A 24,773-nucleotide genomic window follows, 5' to 3' on the forward strand; every position below is an offset into this window, starting at 1 on the left:
ATGGCAGCACCCAGCATCCTGCCTGCATGCTGTTCCCTCACTGATTGTCATGCTCCCTCTCCCACCTGCCTGGCTGTTTGGTTTGTGGATGGGGGACATGTAAGGACACAGGGGAAGGTAATGGGGCAAGATGGATCACACCCTGAGAGCCAGGCTGTAATGTGTCAAGGTGCATCTGGCTCTGTGGAGGGGAAGGGATGACACCCCACTTCCCTCATCCCCTTGCTCACACACTTGCTAGGCCTGCTCCTTGCACTCCACATTTTCTCCTTTCCAAAACAAGTAGAGGCTTTTTCCATGTACAATCCACTTTATATTGCAGGCCTGAGCTGCTTTCCCTCCTGCCTCCAGGTCAGAACCTGATAGTGGGTCAGCCTTCCTGCTCCTTTCTGAGCAGGAGCAAGGTGGGAACCATTTCCCTCAGAGCATGGGCGAGTCCTTCTTGTCTTTTGGATTTTCTGGGAGCTTTGTGGCACCTGTGAGGAGGCTGCTCACAGCTGGAGAGCTATGGGTAGCTGAAGAGACCAGGTTCATGGCATCCAGAGGCAAGGGCAAGATGAAAGCAGCAGGTTTCTCTGTGGTAAGGGAATGCAGTGCATGGAGATAACGGAGCTGAGCAGCAGCTGGAGCACTGGACAGGATCTCAGCTGCCATCCGCAGGGACTCGGAAGCAGCCTTTTCCCCCTCTGCAGCAATCACCTACCAAGCAGGGGAAGAAGGAAGGTTCTGTGAGGCTGGGAGTGAGGGGGCACAGGCTGTTTGGTACAGAGGAAGGTTGCCATGATGAAATTTTCGGGGTCAGCGTGATTGTAACATTCCTGCCCCTTGAAGATCACAGCATGTACTAACCTCTTGGCATTGCACAAGTCTGGAAGCTCATGTCTGGCATGTTTTTACCAGGCCTATCAGAGCTCACAACTGAGCTCCCCTTGTTAGACTCAGCTCTTGTTCAGGAATTAAAGGAAACATCTCAACCCAGACCTGTGTGCCTGTGTGGCACACACAGGGACCTCAAACCAGAGGTGGGAAAGGGAGGAGGAATGCTTTGGAAGGAGAAGAGAAGTGTTCAGATGTTGGCATACCCGGACTTTGGCCTGTCTCTGGGCCTCTGCTTCCACAGCCAGGGACTGCTGGAGTTCAGCAGGCAGCTGCACGTTGTTGCTGTGGTAGTAAAGACAGGCATTAGCTGGGTTCTAACAGGCATTAGCTGGTTCTTTACTACCACTGTTCTTGTGGTAGTAAAGACAGGCATTATCAGTGCTCTCCTGGTAGCACTGGATGGTCAGTCTGAGGCTTGGGATGGGCTCAGTAGGTCTCTGCAGAGCAGCTCATTCATATTCTTTGCCCCTGGGCGTACCTCTTTGCATGTCTCACTTTAACCTTCTATCTCCATTCCCAACCTTCTCTTTCAGCCTGGTTTTCTAGTGACCAGGGATGATCACCAGCCAGCAGGGAGATCTCCTTGTGTCTCTGAGGCTCATAGTTTAAGCTCACTCTTTGTGAGGCAGCAGAGACTCCACTAGGAGACAGCTCTCAAGACAGGCACAGGAATGTTCCATTCACAGATTTATTCATTCACTGCTTGGCTCTCTCTTCCATGTCCCTCTGTGTGATCAGTGAGTCCCCCCTTTCTGCACAGACTTGAGTGATGAGCCCATCCCTACCAGTGCTGAGACCCCAGGGCCTTTGATGTAGAGTGTGACATGGAGAGTTCCATGCCTTGCTGTGCCTTTTGGGCTACCAGAATTGGGTGCAAACTCTGCCTGCAGCAGCAGCAAAAGGGTGTTGAGATCCCAGCTAAGGATCCTGCTCTGGCTGTCAGGGCAGGAGAAAGAACTGATGTAGAAATTTTACATGAGGCTGAAGAGGGGTGAGGCTCTACCTTGTGCAGAACACCTGCAAAGAGAGAGCCAGAGGCAAAGCAGGAAGAGGAACAGGCAACAGCAAGGAGCACAAGACAGGTACTTGCAAAAGGAGAGAGAATCCCCTTCTACCAGAATTTCCTACCTACATTTCTACTCTCTCCACTTTGATCCCCCAGCAGCCTGTGACCGCATCCAAAGCCACCTATGAAGACAAATATTTTAAGAGCATAAGGAGAACAGCAGCCCTAGCCTAGACCCCTTACAGGGAGCAACACAGGGCAGGGATTTAACTGCAGGACTGTAAGGCAGATTTATCAGGCTCAGTGTGCTACCGGATTAGGCCCCTCAGAAATAAAATTACTTCCCTCACTTTCCATTTGTGTGAACCACAGGGGTGATTTAACTGGAGTCCACACTGATTCCAAGTGTGAAAGCCTTCTTCAAACCAGTGTCTGATTCTGAAGGACTGGCCACCTGAGCTTCTTTTGGAGCCTCAATTCACCCCTTGCTTTGCCTCTCCCTCCCCACAGAAGCACCTTTATCTCCTGGCTGATGTTCTTCCTCTCCAGCAGAAGCTCAGAGAAGGCTTGGTGTGCCAGGAGGCGCTTGGTGGTAGTCTGCACCAGCAGCTGGATGGCACTGGAGACGCTGGTCAGCGTGGTGAGGAGAAGAGAGGCGTTTTCCAACCGGTAGTAGCAGACAGCATCTATCTCCAAAGTAACCATGTCTTTGGTCACCACCTGAGTAGAAGACATTAGGGGAGATGGAGCTGGTCCTGGCAACTCTAAGGCAGCACAGAAAAGCACACAACTGAGAGAATGATGAAAACTGGTTGAATGGTTTTCTTTGTAGATTCTACCTCTGCTACTGATGGATCTTGAGCAAACTAGAAGTTACTTTGAGATGTTTTTTGAAATTTTTCTTTGCAAGGATGAAGGTTGGAAGCATAAGATTTAACATTCCAAAATTAGTATAGAGAGGGTGTGTCAGCCATACCTGATGGAAGGGGATCTCTAGGGTTTTGAGGCGGAGGTCTATCTTGTGATAGGTGTCCAAACAGGGAAGGAAAAAGAAAAGGCCTGTGGGAGGAAGAGAAAGACAGCAGGTTCATCATCAGAACTGCAAAAATTACCTCTTCTGTTTTGGAGAACAGGAGAGGGTTCAGCATGCAGAACTACAAAAGAATAGCAATACATAGGCTCAAACTTTCAACTGTTTCTGTGATGGAAAAGGCATCAGAAACTACTGGCCCTTAAAAGAAAGGGAACAAAAACCATCAAATCTCCTGCCTGGCCATGTCTGCTTGGAGGGCACCAGCATGTGAGCTTTGGTAAAGCATGCAGAAGAGATAGTGTGGCTGGGGGGAGCTCAGTAAACACCTTACCGGGTCCTTTGGCTCTGCCAGGAAGGAGGTGCCCGAGTCGGAAAACAATGGCTCTCTCATACTCCCGCACCACCTGCAGAGGGAAACAAATCCAGGCTGGAGAGGAAGAAGCAGGACTGGGAAAAGCAGCCTCAACGCACAGGAGGAAGTTTATTCTGGAAAAGCCATGCAAAGGGAGGATTTCAGGTGCTTGTGGCATCACCTGTCACTGAGTCACTTTACCCTTGGCCCAGAACTGCTGGCCAGCCTTGAATATGAGCAGCCCTGTGACAGACAGAGATTTGGTGAGAGCAGCCCATGTTAGACCCACCCAGGGTTTCCCAAGATGATCCAGCATTTTGCTTCCTTATAGCCTGGCCAAACTTAAATAACCTGAGTTAAAATGTTTCACGTTGCTCGTTTCCGTCCAAGGCAAATTTGCTCATCCTAAGAGCTGAGCTGTAATACTTACATTCTTGATGATAAGAAGACAAATGTGAAATTTCCTGAGAAGTCAAAATGCCTACAAGTGCCTACTTGTAGCCATGCTGAATAAAAATGAGAGGAAGAGGGAAAATCTGCTATTAACTGAGAGATCAATCTCTCTTAAAATTTTGAATTTAAAGCCTATTTACCCTGCTGCTGTAATGCAGCCATGTCTGGGCTAGGTAGGCTGGGGGACGTGTCTGAACACACTTGCAATTTGTTTTAAAAAAATTGCAAGTTTTCCTTCCTGCTGGTATTTCAGCAGGAGTATTTGAGAGGCAATGGCTGGACCCCTGTGCTGTAGCAACATGCAATAAAGGACAAAACAAAATTAATGACAATTGAAGAGGTATAAATAGGGGCCTTATACCAAAAAAACCCTTTATGCTCATGTCCAATACATGCTGAATCAGTGTGTGACATTCAGATCAGACACCAAATCCTGACAGGCCCCATGGCTATTCTCACCTTCATGCAGAACCAGACAGAAATGGGGAAGGTCAGCATGATGAACAGGAAAGACAAGATGGTCAAAAGCCACTCACAGACACCCAGACCAGGAGACTTTACACCTAGGGAGAAATCCAACAGAACTCTGTTAGAAGAGGGCTGCTCCCAAAATACTGATAGCCTGACAAGTGCCTGCACACATCAGCTTCACTGCTGTCCTTCACCTGGATTCACTGTAAATGAACCACTTGGCTCTCTCTGGAGGGGAGTTAAGGAACATTCCCTGCTCCAGATTGCCAGGAGTAGCAAGGATGGATGGACAGATTTTGTCTCTGCTTTACTGACAAAAATTGAGCCATGCTTCTCCATGGTTGCTTGACTAGAAAGCAGACTTCATCTTGAGGAACTGGGGCTACAAAGCAGGGTTGAAAGGCTTGGAATGGGCAGCTTTGCTGAGCTGGCATCCCTGAAGTTTGTCTGGAAAGATGAGCTAAAGACAAAGATTATAAATAAGAGAGAACTTTAAACGTGCACAGCCTGAGGTGCCCTTCTCTATCAGAGTATTTCAGGTTGTTTTGGATTAGGATTTTAGTTGCATCCCAGCTCTCAAACGCAGTGGGATGAAGCCTCTGGTGCCAGTAAAATCTTCCTGTGTTCTAAGAAGTCACCCCAAGGTGCTGGAGGGTGACTGGCCTGGTCAGGCCAGATTATTATTACTTTCTACATCTCTCCAAAGTTAGTGTGGGTCATCTTGCTCTGGCTGCCCTTTGTTGTGCTCCTGTCTGAGGGAAAAAATGGCAGGTATGGCATGAAAACAGATGGAACCAGAGAGTGGATCAGGACTTCCAACTGTGAAGTAAGCACCCCTCCCATTTTTAATCCCTTCCAACCCTTCCATCCCTGCCCCTCTGCCTTTGAAATATTTTGCAGAACCACCAGGTCCTGAGGGAGTCTCAGATCTCAAGAATCTGTGTAGCCACTAGAGCTCCGAAGCACTGCCCAATAGCTCTAATTCCTGTAATGGAGGCAGAAAGATGAAGTTGTGAAAAGCTTGTTCCCAGGGAGTCAGGAGCAAGTCTGAACCTTTGTGTCACTCTGGGGCAGCAGAAGTGCTATCAGGGAAGAGCACAAGTAGTGCTGCCTCTTGTAATAGACATCTGCCACACCTGCAGCGATGCTGGGTCCAAACAGGCCCAGTTGTATTGCCAAAAGGATCACGATGCTCCCTTCTGTTGTAGCAGGCTGGGAATGTGCCTAACAAACACGTGGAGAGGAGCTGCTCTTAAAGGTTATCCAGCAAGTGAGTGGCAAGTGTGCACCTCAAGGGCAGCTTTTCCCTGCAGCAAGGTTCTTTGGGCTGTGAACTGGCAGTAAGGCCAATGCCATCCACCTAAAGGAGGCCAAGCAAGAAAAGGAAGAGACCAGAGTGTGAACAGAACTGGGGAGTAGCAAGCAGAAGCATGCAGGATGCTGGGAATGTAACTGCTTGTATCCAGGTTCACTGCTTTGCTGGATGGTGCTAATAAGCCTGCAGAAGCTGGCTGGGAGGCTAGCTGGAGCCTCCCATATCCTATCCTGAGGATAACCATGCCTGTGTAAGGTGGGTGTGATGACACCCACCAGAGCAGAGTCACACTGTGACCCACGCAGCACCAAAGAGCCCACAGTTTTCCAACCCCTTCCCTTCTTTAAGCCATACCTTCCTCTTGCTGCTCACTATCCAGCAATGCCATTGCCTCCATTTCTTCATCAGACACCACACCATCCACGTCCACCACCGTGGAGGTGTGCACCCTACCATCGCTCCCCGCAGTGCTCTTGGTCTCCTTGGCTTTCTCCTGCTTTCCATCTCCCTTCCCTTTGCCAGCTTCTCTGCTGCTCTCTCTCTTCTCCCGTTTGCCCTGCACAGCTGGGGACTCTCTGCGTCTTCTGTGAGACTCTCTGGAAGAGCTCCGAGACCTCTTCTCCATCCTCATCTGTGCCGAGGAGCACACAGCTGCCCGGGGGGTAGAACCAGTACTGCTCAAATTTATTGCTGCAGGCAGGAAAGGCAGGGAGGGGAGGAGAGAGGGGGAGGTGTCACATCAAGGAGGCTCTTTTCAAGTTCATCACAGGCTTGTCAGGCATAATGGACAGTGAAGTGAGCAAGCTGTTTCCAGCTGCTCTGTTCTCATCATGCACTGATGGGAAGGAAAGTTAGACCTGGACAGGGTGGACCCCAAGAGAATATTCTATTTGCATCTATGCTTTTGGAAATAAAATGCAATCAGAAGCATTCTGGTGATTTTTAGTAGACAGTTTCTGCAAAGGTGTTGAAAAACAACCTAAAAGTAACTGTCAGGCATGTGGCCCCAAAGATATGAAAAGGTGAGAGTGGCCCAGAAGAGACACCAGGGTGAAAAGCCTTTGCTGGTAAGGCCAGTGGCTTACTCAGGAGTGGTTGGAGAGGGTGTTGTGGTGAACGTTTGGGTAAGTACAATCTCACACTGCTCTGCTCTCCAGAAGCCCTTTGGCTGGCACTGTAAATGGACAATGGCAGAAACCTCCCTCTCTCTAGGGTCACATTTTAGCAAGGAGAGAAAGTAACTGGTCCCAGCTTTCCTGAATGGGTGATTCCCAGTTTTCCTCATATTAATATGAGAGCCATCACAGAGTTAGAGCTGTTGAACTGTAAATTACCAAAACAGTTTGTGCCTAAATGCCTCCCTAGTTTTCCACAGCAGGAGCATGGCAGAGCAAACATAGGAGCATTCTCTTTTCATGCTGCTCAGTCAGTGTTGACGTCTGCAGAAACCTGTGGAAGAAACACTAAAAAGTCACCAACTGTATTAAAGAAATCAGCACCTGGCTAGAAATTACACTATAGAAAGACACACCTGGGACCTAAAGCAGGGCAAGGTTGAGCTCAGGGATTTCCGTCCCTGGTGTGGAGGAGTGGCTGGAGGGAGCTGGGAAGACAGCTGGAGAGGTGCTGATCTTGTTTTTCCGCAGATTCCTGTTTGATTGGAGACTTGTGCTCCACCTGGAGTCAGGATATTGCAGGCAGGGAGGGCAGGAGCACCAGCTGCCTCCTTTCTCTGCTGTGCTGGGTGCTGTGTCAGCAGGTCACCAGGGAAGTGATGGATGGAAAGGTCTAAAGGCAGAGAAGAGTTGGGTGTAAATGGGGTGTAATTAATAATTTTATACAGTATGTATTCTCTGGAAGTACTCCAGAAACCCTTTCCACTTTGTGTCTATCACTTGGCCCTCATGGGACTGGCAGAGATAGTCTTCAGCTGCTGAAAAGGCAGGTGGTGTTTTAAGCAGCAACAGGAAAAGGCAGCTCAGGTCTGATTTTGGATTCTAGTGAGTGTCTTGTCAAAAGCACCCTGGCATGTTTAACACCTCCAAACCTGCAACACGCTGGTTTTGTCTGGTGTTTTATTAAACCAGTGGGTCCTGACTCCACCATGCCAGGGAGATGTGTTTCATTGCTATCTTTTGAAATGAGGAGATTTTTTGAGAGCACATGCTGATGGGTGCCCCAAAATGCACAGTTTCAGCTCCTGTTTTAGTCTGAAGAGTAGTCCTGTGTGGAAATCAGCTGTGCAGTTAAGAGGGTTTCTCACATATCTGTGAGCCCTTAGGAAACAGCCACTGCACCCCTCTTTAACTACAGTCTGTGACCTTTGGAAAGTCAATGTTTCCTCTGTGGATCTTCCTCTCAGATGGCACTGAAAAAAATACAAGACTCCTCTTAATAACCACATCTGGTTTTAAATATTGTTATGTTGAAGGAACTGGTCCTGTTCAGTGTGTGGCTCTTTCCTAAGATACTTTTTGTGTCTCCACTGTGGATTTTCCTCTTAGATGGGACAAAAAAAATTATAAAGATTCATTACAATACAAGACTCTTCTTAATAACAGTAGGACATGGAGTTTCTGGAGCAAGTCCAGAGAAGGGCAATGGAGGTGGGGAAGGGTCTGGGCACAAGTCTGATGAGGAGTAGCTGAGGGAGCTGTGGGGAGATCAGTCTGGAGAAAAGGAGGCTCAGAGACCTTACCACCCTCTACAACCACAATCACGGCAGGGTGTAGCCAGGTCAGGCAATCAGAAATAGGACAAGGGGACATAGTCTCCTGCAGCACCAGGAGAGATTTGAGTTGGACTAGGGAGAAATTTCTTCACGGCAAGGAGTGGTTAGACATTGCAAGAGGGTGCCCAGGGAGGTGGGGACATCACCTGAAGGTCTTTAAGGAAAGACAGGACATAACACTCGATGCTCTGGTCTGGCTGACGTCGTGGTGCCGGGTCGAAGTCGATCATCTCAGAGATCTTCTCCAATAGTTTCTTGGTGTTTGGGTTTTTTGGATGGTGGGGTTTTTTTTGTTTTTTGTGGGTTTTTTTGGGTTTTTTTTTGTTTTGTTTTTTTTTTTTTTTTTGAAGAAGGTAGGAGCAGTATCCACCTGCCGGTCCGAGACAGCGGAAAGCCCATCCCACCTCAGCGCTGAGGGCGGTGCCGACCGCTCCCCCTCAGCGGCGCAGCAATGGCGGCCCGGGCCGGCGTGAGGGGGGCGAGGAGCGGCCCCGCCCCGCCCTCACGCCCCGAAAGGCGGGAAAGGCGCCGCGCAGGCGCGTGGAGAGGCTGCAGCCATGGCGCCGTGCGTGTGGGGTCGGGGGGTCCCGGCAGGGGGCTGAGGGGAGCGGGGATGTCTGTGGGGACAGAGACCCTGCGAGGCTGAGGGGCGAACCCCCGCCTTGGCGGTCACTGGGGTTTCTGCGAGGAGCACCCGGCGGTGGGTGGGATGTCCTCGGGCAGCAGTGTGGACGTGCAGGGTGTCTGTGCTGGCAGAGGTTTAAGGGTGCATTAAACTGAGGGGTGCTGGCAGGTGAATACAGGGGTTGTTCGTGAACCTGCTGCCAGCATTCAGGGGCTGAGTGGGGAAAAGCTAAAATTCCATGTGATTACGAGCAGCTGTGGTACAAATGTTGTCATCTGCGTGCTTGTGTTCCCCTTTAGTACAGAGGCGTTGAAGCAGGCGCAGCTTATGGAGGTGCTGAAGAAGGAGGTGAGGGCCATGCTGATCGCTGCCAAAGCGGGCCTGACGCCAGAGCAGCTGGAGGAGCAGTACATGGCCATGGTCTGCAAACCTCTCCCTCTGCGCGACCTGGGCTTCCAGTCCACCCTGGAGCTGGTGACACAAATGCCTGAAGTTGTCCAAATCTGTTCTTCTAAGAATGGTGCTTTAATCCTCAAAGGTGAGGTTTTGTTTCCCAGTGGATGGAGGAGTTGTTTGGAGCCTCATACTGGAGTGATGTTCAGATGTGCAGAACTGTATGTTACGTATCTGGTAATCTGTTTCTCATACAACTCTGGGTAATTTTTTGTCTTTGATATTTCTTCTTGCATTTTGGTCTGTCTTTTAAGACTTTGGTGCTCTTCCCTCCTGAAAAAGTCACCCATGCTTCTAGTTATTTTTGTACACTTTTTCACTCTGCACTGGGTTTAGAAATTGACATAGCATTTCCTTATGTGTACACTAGAGCTGGTAAGTATCACTTTTTCCTGTAAATGCAAACTACAGCAGGATCCAAAACCAGGGATGGGGCCTTTCGAGAGAAGCTGTGGAGGTTTCTGTACCTGACTCCGTAGGAAGCTTAGCCTGTATCAAAGAATCTTTTTATTTTCTTTTTCTTTGGGGAAGAGTTGTGACAACAAGTGGCAGTTGCCAGGAGTTGATTGGTAAGGGTGAAATGGTTGGGGGCTTTTTGAGTGCTACAGTAACACAAGAAAAAGTTGTTTAGAAGCTTGGAAAAGACCTGGGCTGTTCTCCAGGGAGACCTTTGGGCCGGGAGTGCTCTGTAGTGAGAGTTTACTGTGATTCTGCTTTCCCAGCAAAACTCTCAGCAGCTTGGTTTTTGTTTGTGATCCTGCAGCCAAGAATTTTACCTGCCTTCCTGCGTGGTCTGAATTTCTAGGGATGAGGGTGCAAACTGGTTGCTGGCTTTTAAAAATAGTTCAGTCCAGTTTGCAAAGGGTGAGGTTGCTGGAAATCAGCCGTGGTTTAGTGTGATTGCTTTTGAAGGAGAAAACTGCTTCTGGAAGGGGTGTGGAGAAGAGGAAAGAAAGGAACGAAGAGGAGTTTAGCCAGTGTAGAGCTTTTAATGGTTCACTGTTCTGGTTGTCTATTGATTTCTTTCTGTTGCAGCCATTGCAGATGACTCCACCAAAGGGATTGCCAAGCTGGTTGCCAACCAGAAAGTAAAGACACGCAAGGCATCAAAGAAAACTGCTACGAAGGCCAATTCTGCTTTTACCACTAAGAACTTAAGGAGTCTGCAGAGTTTTCAGCCTCTGAGTGCTGGGACTCCTGTCCTGCCAGCAGTGGTGAAGGCTGAGCTGCAGGACCTGCTGAGCTCCTCACCACTTCTGCTGGCAGACTTGGACAAGGCCTTCCTCAGACGCTTTGGCCGGGTGTTCCAGTACAGGCAGTATGGGTTTTTGTCCGTGTTTGAAGTCCTCAGGAGCATGTCTGATTCCATTGCTGTTGAGCAAACAAAGGCAGGTTCCTTGCTGGTCCTGAGGAAGTACTTGGCAGGCAAGATAGAACAGCAAGAGGTGCCTCAGAGTGAGGCTGAGGAAGAAGAGATGCCTCAAAGTGAAGCTGAGGAGGAAGAGGAGCCTCAGGAAGAAAAGATGCCTCAAGGTGAGGCTCGGGAAGAAGAGCTGCTGCCAGGTGAGGTGGTGTGTTTAACTGAAAGCACGTAGCTCTTCCAAGCTCTGTGGCCCAAGCAACTGCCTTTCAAGTTTCTGCTGCTGCATTTCCAGTTGCTGCAGAAGTCCTGATTCCCCTGGGCTTTGGCACAGAAGGGCTGTTGAGTGCTGCAGAAGCAGCTGTCACGAGGCAGTTGTCTTGGTAGCAGAGAATTTAACGGGAAGGTTTTTGGCACTGTTTTGTGGTGTGAGGTGAAAGGAGGGCTGATTAGCCCATTCAGAGTATGGGCTTGCTGAATGTGTATGTAGGACTGGAATTTCTAGTTCCAGGTAATAGGTGCAAAAGGATCTTCTCAATGTCTGCTCTGCAGGCTGGTAAAGCTTTTGCCATACACTTTTTGAGACTGAAGATTTAGCACTGGCCTGAAAGGCATGGCTACAGTGTTCCACAGAAGAGACAGGACTGCAGATACCCTCATCATTCCCATAAAACCTGTGGGAGAAGGTGGATAATCACATGCAGTTCCTCCCAAATTCACAGCTTTTCCAGGGAAAATACATTTTAGCATTATTCTAGCAATGGATTTTAACCTTTAGCTTGCTTACAAAACCAAGTGGTTCTTGTTTTGTTTTAACTTACTGACACAGTGAATCCTCATTAATGTGGCTGTGAATGCTACAAGTATTGAGGAAAACAACACTAATGCTTTCAGACTTCCATTTTTTATGTTTTCCCTTTCTGCTTATTATGCAACACTGTATCAGTCCAACAAAGAATAACAGCCAAATTATTGTCTTTGCAGCAGCATGTGCAGCTGAGATGCCTTCTTTGGAACCCACCTGTGAGACAAAGAGCTGCTACCAGGCAGCAACTCTAATGGATTCAGAGCCAGTGCAAACACAAGCAGTAGATTTGGGTGATCACCTCAAGCAGGTAAGTTGCTGGGAAAATGATCTGTAGATTTTTCTTGTCAGTTTCAAGGGGTGATACTCTTTTTACTGTTGAGTTTGCATTTTTTGAGGCACCACTGCCTCCAAACATTTTTGTACCTGTTTTAGATGTCTCTGGAGGCAAGCAGACTCATAGTGACCTAGTTGATAGTTTTATGTGCCATCCAGAGTCAGTCCTTTTTTGGTCTTGAGGTCTATCAGCTCATCCCATGCCAGTTAGGTGTTATCTTGCTCACTTACAAGAGTGGTGATACCTTTTGCTATAGTTACTTGTAACTGGACTTTGATAACTTTGTTGTGAGACCAGTTGTGTGAAATTTCCCCTGCTGCTGTTGACAGGGCTTCAGTGTCAACCAGTTTGACAGAGCTGGGGAATGTTCCTCAGTGACCTTGATTCCTGCAGTCACAACTCTGCTCTTTGGTAGGAAATGATCATTATTTTGTTTGTTTAGCAGTGTGATTTTAGAAGAGGTTGGAGAATAGCAGTGCAGAGGTTTTGAACTGCTAAATCTTTTTGGCAGAATTTGTCCCTCCTTTATTTTTTTCTTTTGAGCACCTTTAGGCCTTCTTTTTCTCAGGAAAATCCTCCTGCTTAGAGTTGTTTCCTCTGCCAAGGTTGTCTTGTGGCTATGCCCTGCTGTACAATTGGAACTTGGAGGGAGGGAAAGAATCCCAAGGGTTCTTCCTGACTTTGGTGTTTTGTGTTCTAATGAGTTGGGAAGCCTGGAGCTATGAATTGGACTTTGTGTAGCACTTGAGAGATTTTTGGCAGCCTCTTCTGATCCTTTAAAGAAATTTTAGTTTGGTGTGATGAGGTCTACTGAGAATTTCCCTGGGTCAAACCACAAGTCTGGTTGTGTGAAGGCAATGAAAGAGGGGATATGGTCTAGGTAGCCCCAGATTTTTGTTCCTAGGTATTGCAGAAGGAACCCATTTAAAGATCCTAGCAAGACAAGACTTGCAAGATGTTTGTAGAACTCCTGTTTGTTATGAAACACCAGGTGTGCTGTTTTGTTTTTAAAAAGCCCCAAAGAGGAGGAAAGCAATTTGGAATGGGTTTGTTTGGGTGTGCAGTGGACATTTGTTCATCAGGATGCTGCAAGGCAGAGGGGAAAGATGCAACCTGATCCCTGCCCTGCTGCCAGGTATCCTGGAAGTGTTTTCAGGGTCAGATGGGGCACTAGGGCTGAGTCCATCTGCTCAGTTCCAAGAAGGATAAAGAAGACAGAGCTGCTTCTCTCAGGAGCTTTTTCTTGCTGCCATGACAGAAAGCATCACCCACACCCCTCTTTGCAGCTGCCAGTCCAGTCTGGGGCAAGGAGTCAGCCTCTCTTGCAAGTCATACCTCTTATAAAGCCTGATTTTACACTGTGTGCACTTGCTTTATCTCTTTATAGCTTTGTTGCATTTTGTGAGCTTCTTTTCAAGTGTACATCCCCTGTGTCTTACAAAGAAATGTCTGTTGTCACTAACAATATGTGAGCTATCATATAAAGCTCATGTGTGCCCGTAACAGTCTGACCTGAAGAGCTGTATCAGAGCAAGATTGTGCCTTAGAAATGCCACCACTCACAGGGACTACACAGAGAAAATTTGTGAAATTTGCTAGGGGAAATTTGTGAAATTTGTGAAACTGCAAGGGGTTTTTAGAGGCAATGCTGCTGCTCAGGCCAGAATTCCCTCAGTTGCCCCTAGACTCAAAAATGTTAACTCACTGTTTACCTCAAATGTTTTAGTCAAAGTTTCTAGCTCCAAAATATTGACGAGCATTTACTCAGTCTGCAGAAGGAGAGACCAGGGAAGTGGTCGCAGCACCAAGCCTGCCAGAATTCAAGAAATATTTGGACAATGCTCTCTGGCACATGGTGGGATTCTTGGGGTGGTTCTTTGCAGGTCTAGGAGCTGGACTTTGATGATACTTGTGGGTACCTTCTAACTCAGAATATTCTGTGATTCTATGATCTGCACCTTTACACAGTGATTAAGAGAGCCACTATTGCAAAACCCTATGGTTTGCAGTTGAATTTAGAAATAAGCAACAGGGAGTGTGCTGGAATATGAATTGCTCACACCCTGCCTGATGTATGTTGCAGTGACAATTTTTACTGTGCTCACAATAAGTAAAATTGAAGTGGTTTTGACTTTAATCATTGGAGAAGTGCTGTCTGCTGGCACAAAAGAAAGCTCTTGAGGCAGTGAAAGTAGCTGATGTTGGATTAAGGCTCCCATCCATACTACTTCAAGTGAAATAATGTTTTCAGCAGTTAGAATAATGAAAAATTGAAAGCTGTGGGAACAGCTCACTTGTACAAATTTGTCTAAAGGGAGAAAAGAACAGAAATTGTGGATTTTGACTGCTTTTGTCTTTGGGAAGTAGCTCTAGTGTGAAAGTGGGATGCATTCATGTCTTCTGTCACTTCAGAATAATTTTCAGATAGTTTTGCTGGTTCAATCATATACTTTTTCATGGTCATGGAATATAGAAATAATATCTTTCCAATAAAATCCAGCAAAGAGGTGGGTTGGTTTTGGTGTTTGATTTTGTTTTGCTTTTTAGGCAATAGTCATTCACTACTTTTGTCTAAATATGTGACCTGACTTCAATTCCTCTGCTTTGTTCCTTGCAGGAATATGAGCAAGGTATTTTTGTTGCACCCTCTTAAAACTGGAGGGAAGAAAGAAAGTGAGTGTGAAAATGATTGTTTCTATCACAGGGAAAGTCTTCATCCAAGTTCGCCCAATTTGTTGTGATTCTCTGATATTCAGTAATTCACAAGTCCTCAGGAAAGCAGAACTATTTTTTAAATTAATGAAAAGATGTGTGTTCAGTTCAGCATGATGAGACATCTGAGTGCCATCTCCCCCTTATCCCCTTGTAGCATCAAGGTTTTGAGCAGTTTCCACGGATTCCAGAAATCCCTCCAGATGCTGTTCAGGACAGAAGCCTTTGCAGTTTGCCACCTCTGAAGAGGAGGTGCTTGGTGGGAGTCATTGTGGAATTCATCGTCTCTCCTAGCCAGTTCTACATCCACGTCTGCAGCACAGAAGCATCCTATAAACTGCAGGATCTGATGTTTGAGATGAGGTGGGAGCATGCTGTGGGTGTTGGTGCTGAGTGAGCAGGGCACCCAGCCCTTGGTGATGATCACTGCTGGTTTCATGACTTGGTACAGAGATGCTGGTGCTGTCCTGAAACACTACTTGAAATGTGCATCCCTTTTAACTAACAAGCAATAAGTGTGGTCGCCAGCAGTTCCTGTGGTTTGTCTGTGTCCTAGCAGTTCTGGACTTTGTAAGCCTGGAAGGGTTATGGAGGGGAGCTTGGAGGGTTCCTGTATCTTGTCTGTGCAGCTGTTGCTAATGTGTTCAGTTAAGGCTTTTACTTCCACCTCCAACACTGCACCTGGGCCAGTACTGCAGATCCTGGTTCATGAGAAATGCTGATATGTCAAGGTAATGGTAAAAAAGTAATGATTAGGATGATTGTGTTTAGCCTCTGGTTAATCCCCATTAATTAACTTTGTTGGACCCCAAGAGTATCATTCAAATGTTGAAAGTTTGGTGTTCCAATTCCCATTTCAGTTTTAAGTGTGGCAGAACAGAGATATAAAGGGTCTATTAAAACAACTCCTGAAAATTCATATCATGGGGACTTTAAAAAGTCAGGATTATTTTGATGCTTCATATATTTCTCCTTGTTCATCTCCTGCATCCTCCTAAGGCTGGTTTCTCACTGTTATCTTTTACAGACATGTTTACTCACATAAAGTTGCTTCTGATAAATACATCATGCCTGAGTCTGCAGTGAGGCCTGGGCAGCTCTGCTGTGTCATGGTCTCCAAGTGGTGGTACCGTGTGATCATCCACCGTGTGATCAATGCCCAGGAGGTAGAGGTGTTCTATGCAGACTATGGACACCTCCAAATTGTCCAGAAGTCTTGGCTGAGATTCCTCAAGTAAGTGAATTACCCATGGGCAGCAGAATTGCAGAACAGCTGAGGTTGGATTAGGGTTCCGGAGGTCATCCTGTCCAAGCTCCCTGCTGCAGTATGGCTGTCTAGAACAGGCTGCCTAGGACCATGCTGAGATGGTTTTCGAATGTTTCCAAGAATGACAGTTCCATGACCTCTCTGGGCAACCCATTCCAGTGCTTGGTCACTCTCCTGGTAAAAATGACACTTTCCAGCTGGTTTGCACTGTGCTGATGCTTGGTGTTGTTCTTCCCCAAGTGCAGGACGTTGTTGAACTTTGTGAGGTTCCTGTCTCTTCATTTCTCTATCCTGTCAAGATCTATCTGGATGGCAACCTGACCCTCTAGGGCACTCCTGCCAGTTTTATGTCATCAGCAGACTGAGGGTAGACTCTCCCCTATCCCCCAGGTCAATAATGAAGACATTGAGCAATACTGGACCTAGCAATGGCCCCTGGGGTACACTGCTAAATCCTTTCCTGTATCTGCCTTCACTCTTCAGTCTGTCCTCTTGTTGTCTGTCTGTCATCTCAGGGCCAGCTCCTTAATGCTCCTTCCTGGGCTGCATGAATGGATATACACATTTTCCTGAAGGCACATCACCCAGGTAGCAATGTCAGAGGTCCTTTTTCTCTGCAGTTCAGCCCATTTTCCATATTTGTGTCTTCCCCCTCATTTGCCTCTCCTTGTGCCTGGCTGTTGGCATTCTTTGGTTCAAAAGTCATGGTTCTCTGTCTGTAACTTTGTCTCCACAAAGGATTTTGATGGGAAGGTTCTTGGGCCAGGGAATGCATAAGAGACCAGTTGTTATTGCTGGTTTTGCTGTGCCCATTCTCTGGGAATGGAGTGTTTTCTGAAGTTGCTGTTGGGTTTTAGTCATGGTGTGCAATCCAGTGTATCCTTCTGCATTCCTAAACTGGTAGTAAAACCCAGAAGAGGAGGAAGTTCTGCTTTTCTGCTGATTGATCCCTGCTTTTGCTGTAATGGTTTTGCTTTGTATTTTAGGTGGCACTACTTGAAGCTGCCTGCTCAGGCCATCCCATGTTCCTTGGCATGGGTAAAACCTGTGGAGGTAGGTGTCCACATGCAGTTTTGTTTATTGACATATATAGAGGAGTTATCAAGTAGAGGTTGTCTTTTTCTCCTGCCCAGGGCAAACATTTGGATGAGTTCAGGTCCTGTTGATATTTACAGCAGAATTAGTGCTGGGGGAGTGTCTGCTCTACAGGCAATAACCCTTTCAGTGCTTTCCTTGCCATCAAAGCATTCTTGCTTATATTCCTGCAGAAACAGATGGCTACTGTGAAGCAACACAGTAAACGTGTTCCTCTCCCTGCCAGTAGTTCCCCAAGGTCCTTCTGAAGCCTTGGTAGCTCCAACCCTCTGTTTTAAAAACTTCTGTAACAGAGCTTTAAGTGAGTTGGTTAGATGGCAGTTAGCACAGCCAGAGTTACAGAGGTCATAAGAAAGTTTCTCTGTGATGGGAAACTTCTTGGTCAAGAAGCCAGAGTTGCTGCCTGTGTGTTTATAAGGATGTTGCTTTTAAAAAGTTATTTCCCCTGGGTTTTGAGGCTTAATCATAGTTTTCCTTGTGGTGAGGCTTAGCAGCATCTTACTAACTTTTGGTACTTTTAATGTTTGTAAAGACTTGTGATTCCAGGAATTAAAAAAGAAAACCCAACAAACAATTGTATTTTAGGCAATTGGGATAAAATCACTGGTGAATGCCATGGAACAATGTTTGGAAGTAGGTATTTAGGGTGAAAGGGCATTCCCAGTGTAATGAGAATTGCAGGCTTTGGGATAGTTTGGTTTAGTTTCATGCTGGGAAGCTTGTCTGCCTGACTTTGCTGTATTTGTCACTGGCCTGGCCTAGCTGAGTTGGCTTTTGACAAGTGCCCACCACAAGGAAAAGTCTCAGGTGGTGGATATTGGTCTGTTTTTGGTAATTTTAAATTGTTTCCTCTTCAGGGTACGTGGTCCAGTGCAGCAATTCTCCTGTTCAAGCATCTCTGTCGCTTCAAGGAGCTTGTGGGAATTGTGGATGAATACGTGGATGGTGTTCTGTACCTCTTCCTGTGTGACACATCCACCAAGGAGGATGTCTACTTCCACTCTGTCCTGAGGGATATGGGATATGCTGATGTCTGTGGGGAGAACATCCCTTCCCAGGTCAGAAGGGAGGAGAGTGGTGCTGAAAGGAAGGGGAAGGGAAGGATCCCTGCTTGGGTACCTGTAAATGGACAGATTCTTAATGGGAAGATTCTTACCTTGAAGCAAGTGGTTTTGTGAAGAGCAAAACTGTTATTCCCTGCTTTCCTGTAGCTTTTCATTTTGTGACTGCATCCCAGAGTGTCTAACTCTATGTGGAGAGCTTGCCTTTTGGTTAAGGTGGAGTCTGATGGTACAGCAGAGATGTTCTGTTTAGCAGAACAAACTGTTTTCAGCCTGTCTTCTAGCAATGGATTAAAAGTTGATATGGAAATGGTTTTGGTTTACAAACTGTCATATTTTGCCAGTGAAATGGACAGTGCTGGGTGGTATAATCATGGTAATTGCCTATTGTCACACCAGTTGTAAGCCAGATCATTTGTGCTTTAGGCTTACCTGTGGCCCTGTTTGCATGTCTCAGCTCAGTTCCAGTAAGAACTGTGTGGATTGTGCAAACCCTTGGGAAGGTACTGCCATGATTTTGTATTTCAGCAGAAAGCTGAGTTTTACAGCCTGGAGTGCTTCTATCTGTTTTATTCAGCAGATGCAGAATGCATGTTCTGACAGGATCTAATCCTGTCATGGTATCTTTGCATGTGTAGACCCAATTTTGGGGGAGAGGGGTATTGCTGAGAAATTTTGCTGCTGGCAAAAGAGGAGTTGATTTTCTTAATAAGGCCATTTCTGCAAGAATTTGGAGCTAATTCTTGGGTGTTGTGCACCTTCACCCATTTGCTGACCTGTTAGTGATTTACTGCATCCTTTTATTCTTTGTGGTAGCAACAATGTGAAGTTTTTTTTTACTGTTCTGGTTTGGTTTTTATTTGTTCTAGGAATTTGAGGAACTGAATCCTTCAGCTTTGTATGTTCAGCCCAGTGGAAAGCAGGGGAATGCTGAAGTGGTGGAGCCAGACCTTCGCTTGCAGCAGGAATCTCGAGATGCAGACAGGGAAACAGCAACATTGAAGCTGAATGGGGCTGAGCTGTGACCAGGTGAGAGTTTGGCACAGCTGTCATTCCATGAAATCAGCTCCAGGGCTCAGCAGATGTGTCTTGTTTTAGTCCCATGGAAGTTTTCTGTGGAGTTGGTTTTCTGCTTTTCTAAAAAGCAAATAGAAACATAATATGAGAACTATTATTTATGTGGACCATAAATACCTTTCTAGCTGCCTGTTCTCTGATTCCTTTGCTGACTTCAGATTTCAGTTTGAGAACTCAGAGCAGTGCCAGGTTCTCATGATCAGTTTGACTTGGCACTTCCATGGTTGTGCACCCCTGGGAGGCAGGAAGTGTGTTTTCCTCTTAGATCTCTGGGGTTTGGCAAGGGATATGTAATAATTCAGGGTAGTAGTCTGTAAATGCAGGGAAAGTCCACAAGTGCTAGTGGTGAATATTTGCAGTAAAGGGTCTTGCTCATCCTAAACTGACCTGAAAGGAAGTGATTTGCAGTCCTGGTTGTTGCTGGGGATAAGGTTCTGTACAACTACAGCTTTGTTAAAAAAATAACTCATATGTGTGTGCTTTACACCTGGGGTTTCAGAGCATGTTCCAAGGGAAGCCCTTGGCTATTTAACAGTTAGATTAACTGCTGAACAGAGAGCTTAGGCAGGGAGTAAACCCCAGGTCTTGAGTGCAGTCTAGGGTGAAACCATTAGAAACACCAGGAGCACTTGTCTGCAGGTGATCTCTCCCCTTTTCTTTGTTATTTAATTTGTAGTATTTTCATGAGACATTTTACTACAGGGACCAAAACACCTTTCAAACCGATGTTGAGGTGTTCAGCAGTGGGCCTGCTCTGGGGCTGTTTCTGACACTGCTCTGAAAGAAGAGTAAAAGCAAGTCTAATGCTAGTAATTTGTAAAGTACTAATTTTCTTGATTTTTTTTTCCTACCCGACTTATGTTTCTGTGCTAGAGAAACTCTGTGTAAGCTGTGTGTCTTGGATATTAATGTCCTTGCTCTGTCAGTTTATCAAATGAACTGAAAGACACAAACCATTCTGTTATTGTGTGTGTTTGGAAGAAGGTAGTGTGGGGAAGACTGCATATCTTGAGTTTGTGTTTCTAGTGCAGGAATCTGGAGAGTTCCTTGCCTAGCTGACTAAAGCAAGATTCATAAATGTCAGACACAGGTGATGATTTGAAGACTTAGAGGAATGTAAATGCATCCTGTCCCTCAGTGGAAGTGGTGTGGGTGGTAAGAAGAAATAAAAATCATCTTGTAGCCTTATCCTAACACTCATATTTTTTCCTGCATGTTAAGCAGAGGTTTTCAGTGGGTTGCTGGTATCCAGCTGAGTAGTTGGCTAATTGGGCTCTAGTGATGCCTGTCTTGGCATCCTGTCAGCACTGAATTCCTGCTGCCCAGCCATCCTTGCTGCTGCAGGAGTGCCTCACAGTCTCCTTGTGTTCTGACAACTGAAGCAGCCTGGAGAGCAAGTACCCAGTTTTTGAACAGTTGTGGTTGAATTGCTGCTTGTCTGTCATTTCACTAGTTTTCTCCTCCATACTGAGCTAAAAAATACAAACATCAGCTCTCATCTGTGGCTGAGACATGAGCGAGCATCCCTGAAATGTAAATTTAATTTGAATTCTTAAGCAAAAATGCAGAGGGTCTTCCTCTGACTCAGCTCCTGCCTCCTTGCAGAAACTCCCTCTGTCATTGCTGTCACTGGTTCTGCGTGGGGCTGCTGAGAGATGAGACAGCTGTTAATTCTTTGCAAAGATAGGGTGCCTTGTGTCTTGTAATAATCTATGGCTCCTTCCAGCTTGCTGTGGAGGAAAAGCTGCCCTTTGGCCAGGGGGACTGGGGGATTATTGTTGTGTAGCCTTGTTGTTCTGGTTTTTTAATTACCCATTTGCTGACCTTCCACTTCTTTGTAAATTTTGAGAGATAATCAAGATCAGGGCAGCTAATGAGCTGAGTGTGCACTAATTGCACCCTCTCTGTTTTTTTTTTTTTTTTTTACGTACATTTGCAGACACCTCGTTCTCTTGGAGAGTCCTCAGTGCCTGCTGTCTTAGTCAAGTCAGTGGAAGACCTTTACACCTCCTTTATTTACTCCAGGCAACCTGCAGAAATGAGACAAGATGACCCAGATCAGATATAAACTTTTTCCAGCAGGGCCCGTTGTTGGACCATTCATGCTGTGCCCCCTTGACAGTATGAACAGATTCATCAGTCAAAATTGGCTGGCAGAAAGTTGAGCAGTCTGTTACTGTGCTGTGAGTTTTGCAGCCCCTCTTGGGTATCCTAAGGCTGGTGCTGCTGGGACAGATGGAAATGTTGGTGTTTGTGTGGGCTGGAGATGCCACAATAATAAACAGCTGGATGCAATATATCGGGTTGGCCTTTGTGCAGCAAAATGGATTTCTAGTTATTTAATGGGAGTAAAATGAATTGAGGGTTAGTTCTCTCATTGTTGGGTTTTGTTCTCTTTTCTAGACTTTCTGCTGCTCACATGCAGAAATATTTGTTTCTCCACTCCAGTGTTCATTTCATACTGAGTCTCTCAGTCTCTCAGCCATAGCATTTTGTAAACCCTTTGAGTTCCCTGTGTGGGTGCTTGTCTTCCATCTTCCAAATGATTTAAGAATTTCAACACCCATACAAGAGTTACTCAGTTTATCAGGTGGATTAAGTTCCTTGCCAAAGTCAGTGGCTGTTTATGCCTTGGAACTTTGTCTCTAGGGTTCCCTAGACAAAACTTACTGAATTCACATCTGATATCCCACCTCTGGGGAAGTGGAGGTGGAGCAGCAAGAGGAGAGGGATCCTTGCATTATACCATGTCAGACTCATCAAACAGGTGTGCAGTGGCAAATCTTCTTTCCATGACCTGGTGAGGTCCAGGCAGAAAGGATTTCAGTCTACACTGAAGCTCTTGGATTTGCTTGTGTAGCTTTGATCTTTCTTTTCTGTGTTCCTTTATGCAGATGAAGAAACATGAAGACCAACATCTTGCCAGGAGTCTCATGGTTGGCCTCTGCCATGCTCTGGGCTCTGTGACCAAGGGCCACCTCAGGAACTGTGTGTCCCTCCTGCCCTGCTCTCTGCAGTGTTGGCAGCTGCATGATTGGCCACTTCCCATGCCTACTTCAGTGGCTGCCCAACCTGAAAAGGAAGGTGTCGCAGGAGGGGACAAGCTGGAGCTGCTGCCAAGGAAGGCTGTCTGGAGCAGCACAGGCTCTCTGTATGACCCTGCTGTCAGGGTTTTTTTGTTCAGAAACGTTTAATCCCTTGAAAAAACCTGGAGTGGGATATCTCAGGTACGCCCAGCACGTGTGATAAATGTTAGTTTTACTTTCAGGAGAGTAGTTTGGTTTTGTTGTACCAGTGGTGTACTGAGTTACTGCTCTTTAATATAATGGTTCAGGAGAACATCCAAGTGTCACATTGTGTTATGTGTCCTTTAAGTTTAAGAGAGGGAAATTGGCTGCCCATCCCTCCTTCCTTCAGTGCATGAGCTGTTTTGACATTGTGTGGGGATGTGATTTTGGTTTTTAATACAGTGGCTGCTCTGCTTTACTCCTTGCTGTGAGGAGAGCTGAAGAAACCTCCTTCCCCAAGAAGAAGATGCTGTGATTTGCTGGATGTCGTGTGTACTAAGTCTCGGGAATCTCATCTTAAAGATATGGAATAAAATCTGTAAGGAATCCAGTGAGAGAGAGCCTGAAGCTTGACCATGTTTGTGTAGCTCCTTGCCTGTGGCAAGTGATCCTAATGGGTGTTAATGCAGAGAAAAGCTGTGAAAACACAAGTGCCCTGGTTAGGAATGCTGGCATCCAGCTGCTTTTCTGGTACCTGGAGTGTTCCTCACCCTTTCAGAGGCTTCAGGGGCCATTTTGTGCCCACCTGCAACCATGCCAGAGGTATCTTCCTTTGCAAACCAAGAAAAGCTGAATTGTGCTAGGCTTTTATCCATTCCAGTATTACTGCTAGTATAAGACATTTGTGGATTGGACTAGTTGATCTTGAAAGCTCTCTTCCAACCCAAACCATTGTATTCTTTCATATTTTTTCTTTTCTTTTTCTTTTTTTTTTCCCCAGTATTTAAGGGTGGTTTGGGATGTGAAACCGCTAAAAACCAAAAATCTGTGGCTGGTTAGAAAGCAGCTGCTGGGAAAGCTAATGAAGGAGATGGAAGGAGAATTCTGAGGAGCAGGGGCTGTCCAACCCTGTGGGGAGCTTCAGAGGTTTCCTGACTTCTCTGCTACCATATTTGGGTTGGGGCACTCACTGTACATATTTGTTATTCATCACTGAGCTTGCTCAGAGCTCACCCTCTGCTGCAGAACCCCCTTTTGGTTTCAGGGAGGTGACAGCTTAGGCCATGGTGGGGTGTCCTGAGAAGATCCCCAGATCCTCTTTTCGCTCGGGCTGCCCTGGCAGTGCCAAGTGCCTCCTGCAAACTGACAACAGCAAAATGGGGTGATGAGTTTTGTTTCCCATGGAAAAGGGCTGGGGTTTGTGACCAGGGGCCTGTAGCCCAGAGTGGGCTGCCACCTCCTAAAATTCCAAATGGTGCAGGATGTCTCCCAGACCCCACCTGCCACCTCCCTGTGAAGCCTTCTGAAGGCTGACCTAGAACAGAGACTAGACAGAGTTAAAGAATAAAGTAGGGATTTCTTAAGAGGCCTCAATGGATCCACCTTGGGCTGCACAACCCAAAATGGACCACTGATCATAGGGTCTGACACTTACAAGTTTTGGTCCTTTTTCATATTGGAGTTAATTGTCCATTTACAGCTTTGGCCCATCTCTCTTGTTTTTCTCTCTACAACCCACCGTTGTTTATCAGGTTTATCAGGCTCTTGGGCCTGAGATTTTTATCATTTGTCCTTGGGTCCCCAGCTAGAGAAGGAATTGTTTTGTCTCCCTGCTCTGTGAAGAGAGCTCACCATCCCCTAATATGAAGCCTAGACTTCCTTGTATAAAGCCTAGACTTACACACTAAACTAAAGAAGAACAGAATCTGAAAAATATAAAAGCTAAAACCTGAGGCATCACCTGGGCTGCAGCAGGGGCCTGATCCTGGCAGAGCAGTCAGTGTGTCCCTGCTGCTGCTGGCTCACTGCTAGGTGGCAGCCGAGGCCAGTGCTCAGCAGCTCAGCTCCCTGCAGCCTCAAACTCCTCCGGGGGCCTGGGAGGGCAAGGGAGGTGAGGAGCTGAAGACCATCCTGCTCAGTGGGCAGGTCCTCATTCCCCACAGGAGCTGCCTCTGTCCCACTCCCTGCCTTTATCCCACTCCCTGCCCCCAGGCTGCCTGGGCATGCAACTGGGAGGTTTGGGGATGGGTCCCACTGCTGTCTCAGGAAACTGAGAATGGGGAAATGCCATGGGGTCTGGAAGGTGCTGTGTGGATACTGGGAGCTTACATGTGTGCAGAAAGGTAGCAGCAAATTCGTGGGAGGGAGCCAGCAAGTGTCAAATGGTAACCCTGTGATTTGGGAACTCCCCAGCCTGCCAGTTTGAGTATGGAGGGAGCATATTCTGGGCACATCACTCTTTTTTCACCCTGGGTACCTGTTCAAGGTGGGCTATAGGGCCTTGCTGCTATTCCTTGTATATTTCCTTTAGTGTTGATCAGGATTTCTTTTTTCTTTGAGGCTTTGCCATTCACATGTTGTCTGTGCTTGGTTAGTTTTCCATTCGCTTTCAGTCAAGATAAAAGGTGAATATCTGAACCTTAATCCTGAGCCTGGACGCCCCCCAGCACCTGAGGGACAGAAAACCCACCTGGAGCTGCTCTTCCCAGCTGTGTGATGGCATCTCCCTTCCCA

General features: G+C 46.7%; 2 protein-coding genes across 2 annotated transcripts; one reads left to right on the forward strand and one right to left on the reverse strand.

The window, feature by feature from the left end:
* Positions 1–420: 420 nt before the first annotated feature.
* Positions 421–6,140, reverse strand: NPHS2 (NPHS2 stomatin family member, podocin). Its single transcript, XM_009088402.3, has 8 exons — positions 5,864–6,140; positions 4,183–4,286; positions 3,250–3,322; positions 2,862–2,944; positions 2,402–2,605; positions 2,012–2,067; positions 1,083–1,161; positions 421–699 (listed from the first exon to the last, which is right to left on the reverse strand). The coding sequence occupies exons 1-8, from the start codon at positions 6,138–6,140 to the stop codon at positions 421–423; spliced, it is 1,155 nt and encodes a 384-aa protein (XP_009086650.3).
* Positions 3,884–22,594, forward strand: TDRD5 (tudor domain containing 5). Its single transcript, XM_030226665.2, has 10 exons — positions 3,884–3,896; positions 9,170–9,403; positions 10,354–10,803; positions 11,666–11,793; positions 14,690–14,895; positions 15,560–15,766; positions 16,786–16,852; positions 17,752–17,952; positions 18,825–18,984; positions 21,927–22,594. The coding sequence occupies exons 1-9, from the start codon at positions 3,884–3,886 to the stop codon at positions 18,978–18,980; spliced, it is 1,662 nt and encodes a 553-aa protein (XP_030082525.2). The 3' UTR covers positions 18,981–18,984; positions 21,927–22,594.
* Positions 22,595–24,773: the final 2,179 nt, after the last annotated feature.

Source organism: Serinus canaria, chromosome 8 (genome assembly GCF_022539315.1).
Source record: "Serinus canaria isolate serCan28SL12 chromosome 8, serCan2020, whole genome shotgun sequence".
Taxonomy (NCBI): Eukaryota; Metazoa; Chordata; class Aves; order Passeriformes; family Fringillidae; genus Serinus; species Serinus canaria.

Bases quoted from the DNA above. Each gene is read 5' to 3' on its own strand.
- NPHS2 (XM_009088402.3), bottom strand. From the start codon at position 6,140: ATGAGGATGGAGAAGAGGTCTCGGAGCTCTTCCAGAGAGTCTCACAGA. The intron at 4,287-5,863 runs GTATGGCTTAAA...ATTTCTCCCTAG, and splicing joins TAGTGAGCAGCAAGAGGAAG to GTGTAAAGTCTCCTGGTCTG. The intron at 3,323-4,182 runs GTGAGAATAGCC...TTCCCTCTGCAG, and splicing joins CTGTCTGGTTCTGCATGAAG to GTGGTGCGGGAGTATGAGAG.
- TDRD5 (XM_030226665.2), top strand. The intron at 10,804-11,665 runs GTGAAGCTGAGG...TCTTTGCAGCAG, and splicing joins GGAAGAAGAGATGCCTCAAA to CATGTGCAGCTGAGATGCCT. The intron at 11,794-14,689 runs GTAAGTTGCTGG...ATCCCCTTGTAG, and splicing joins TGGGTGATCACCTCAAGCAG to CATCAAGGTTTTGAGCAGTT.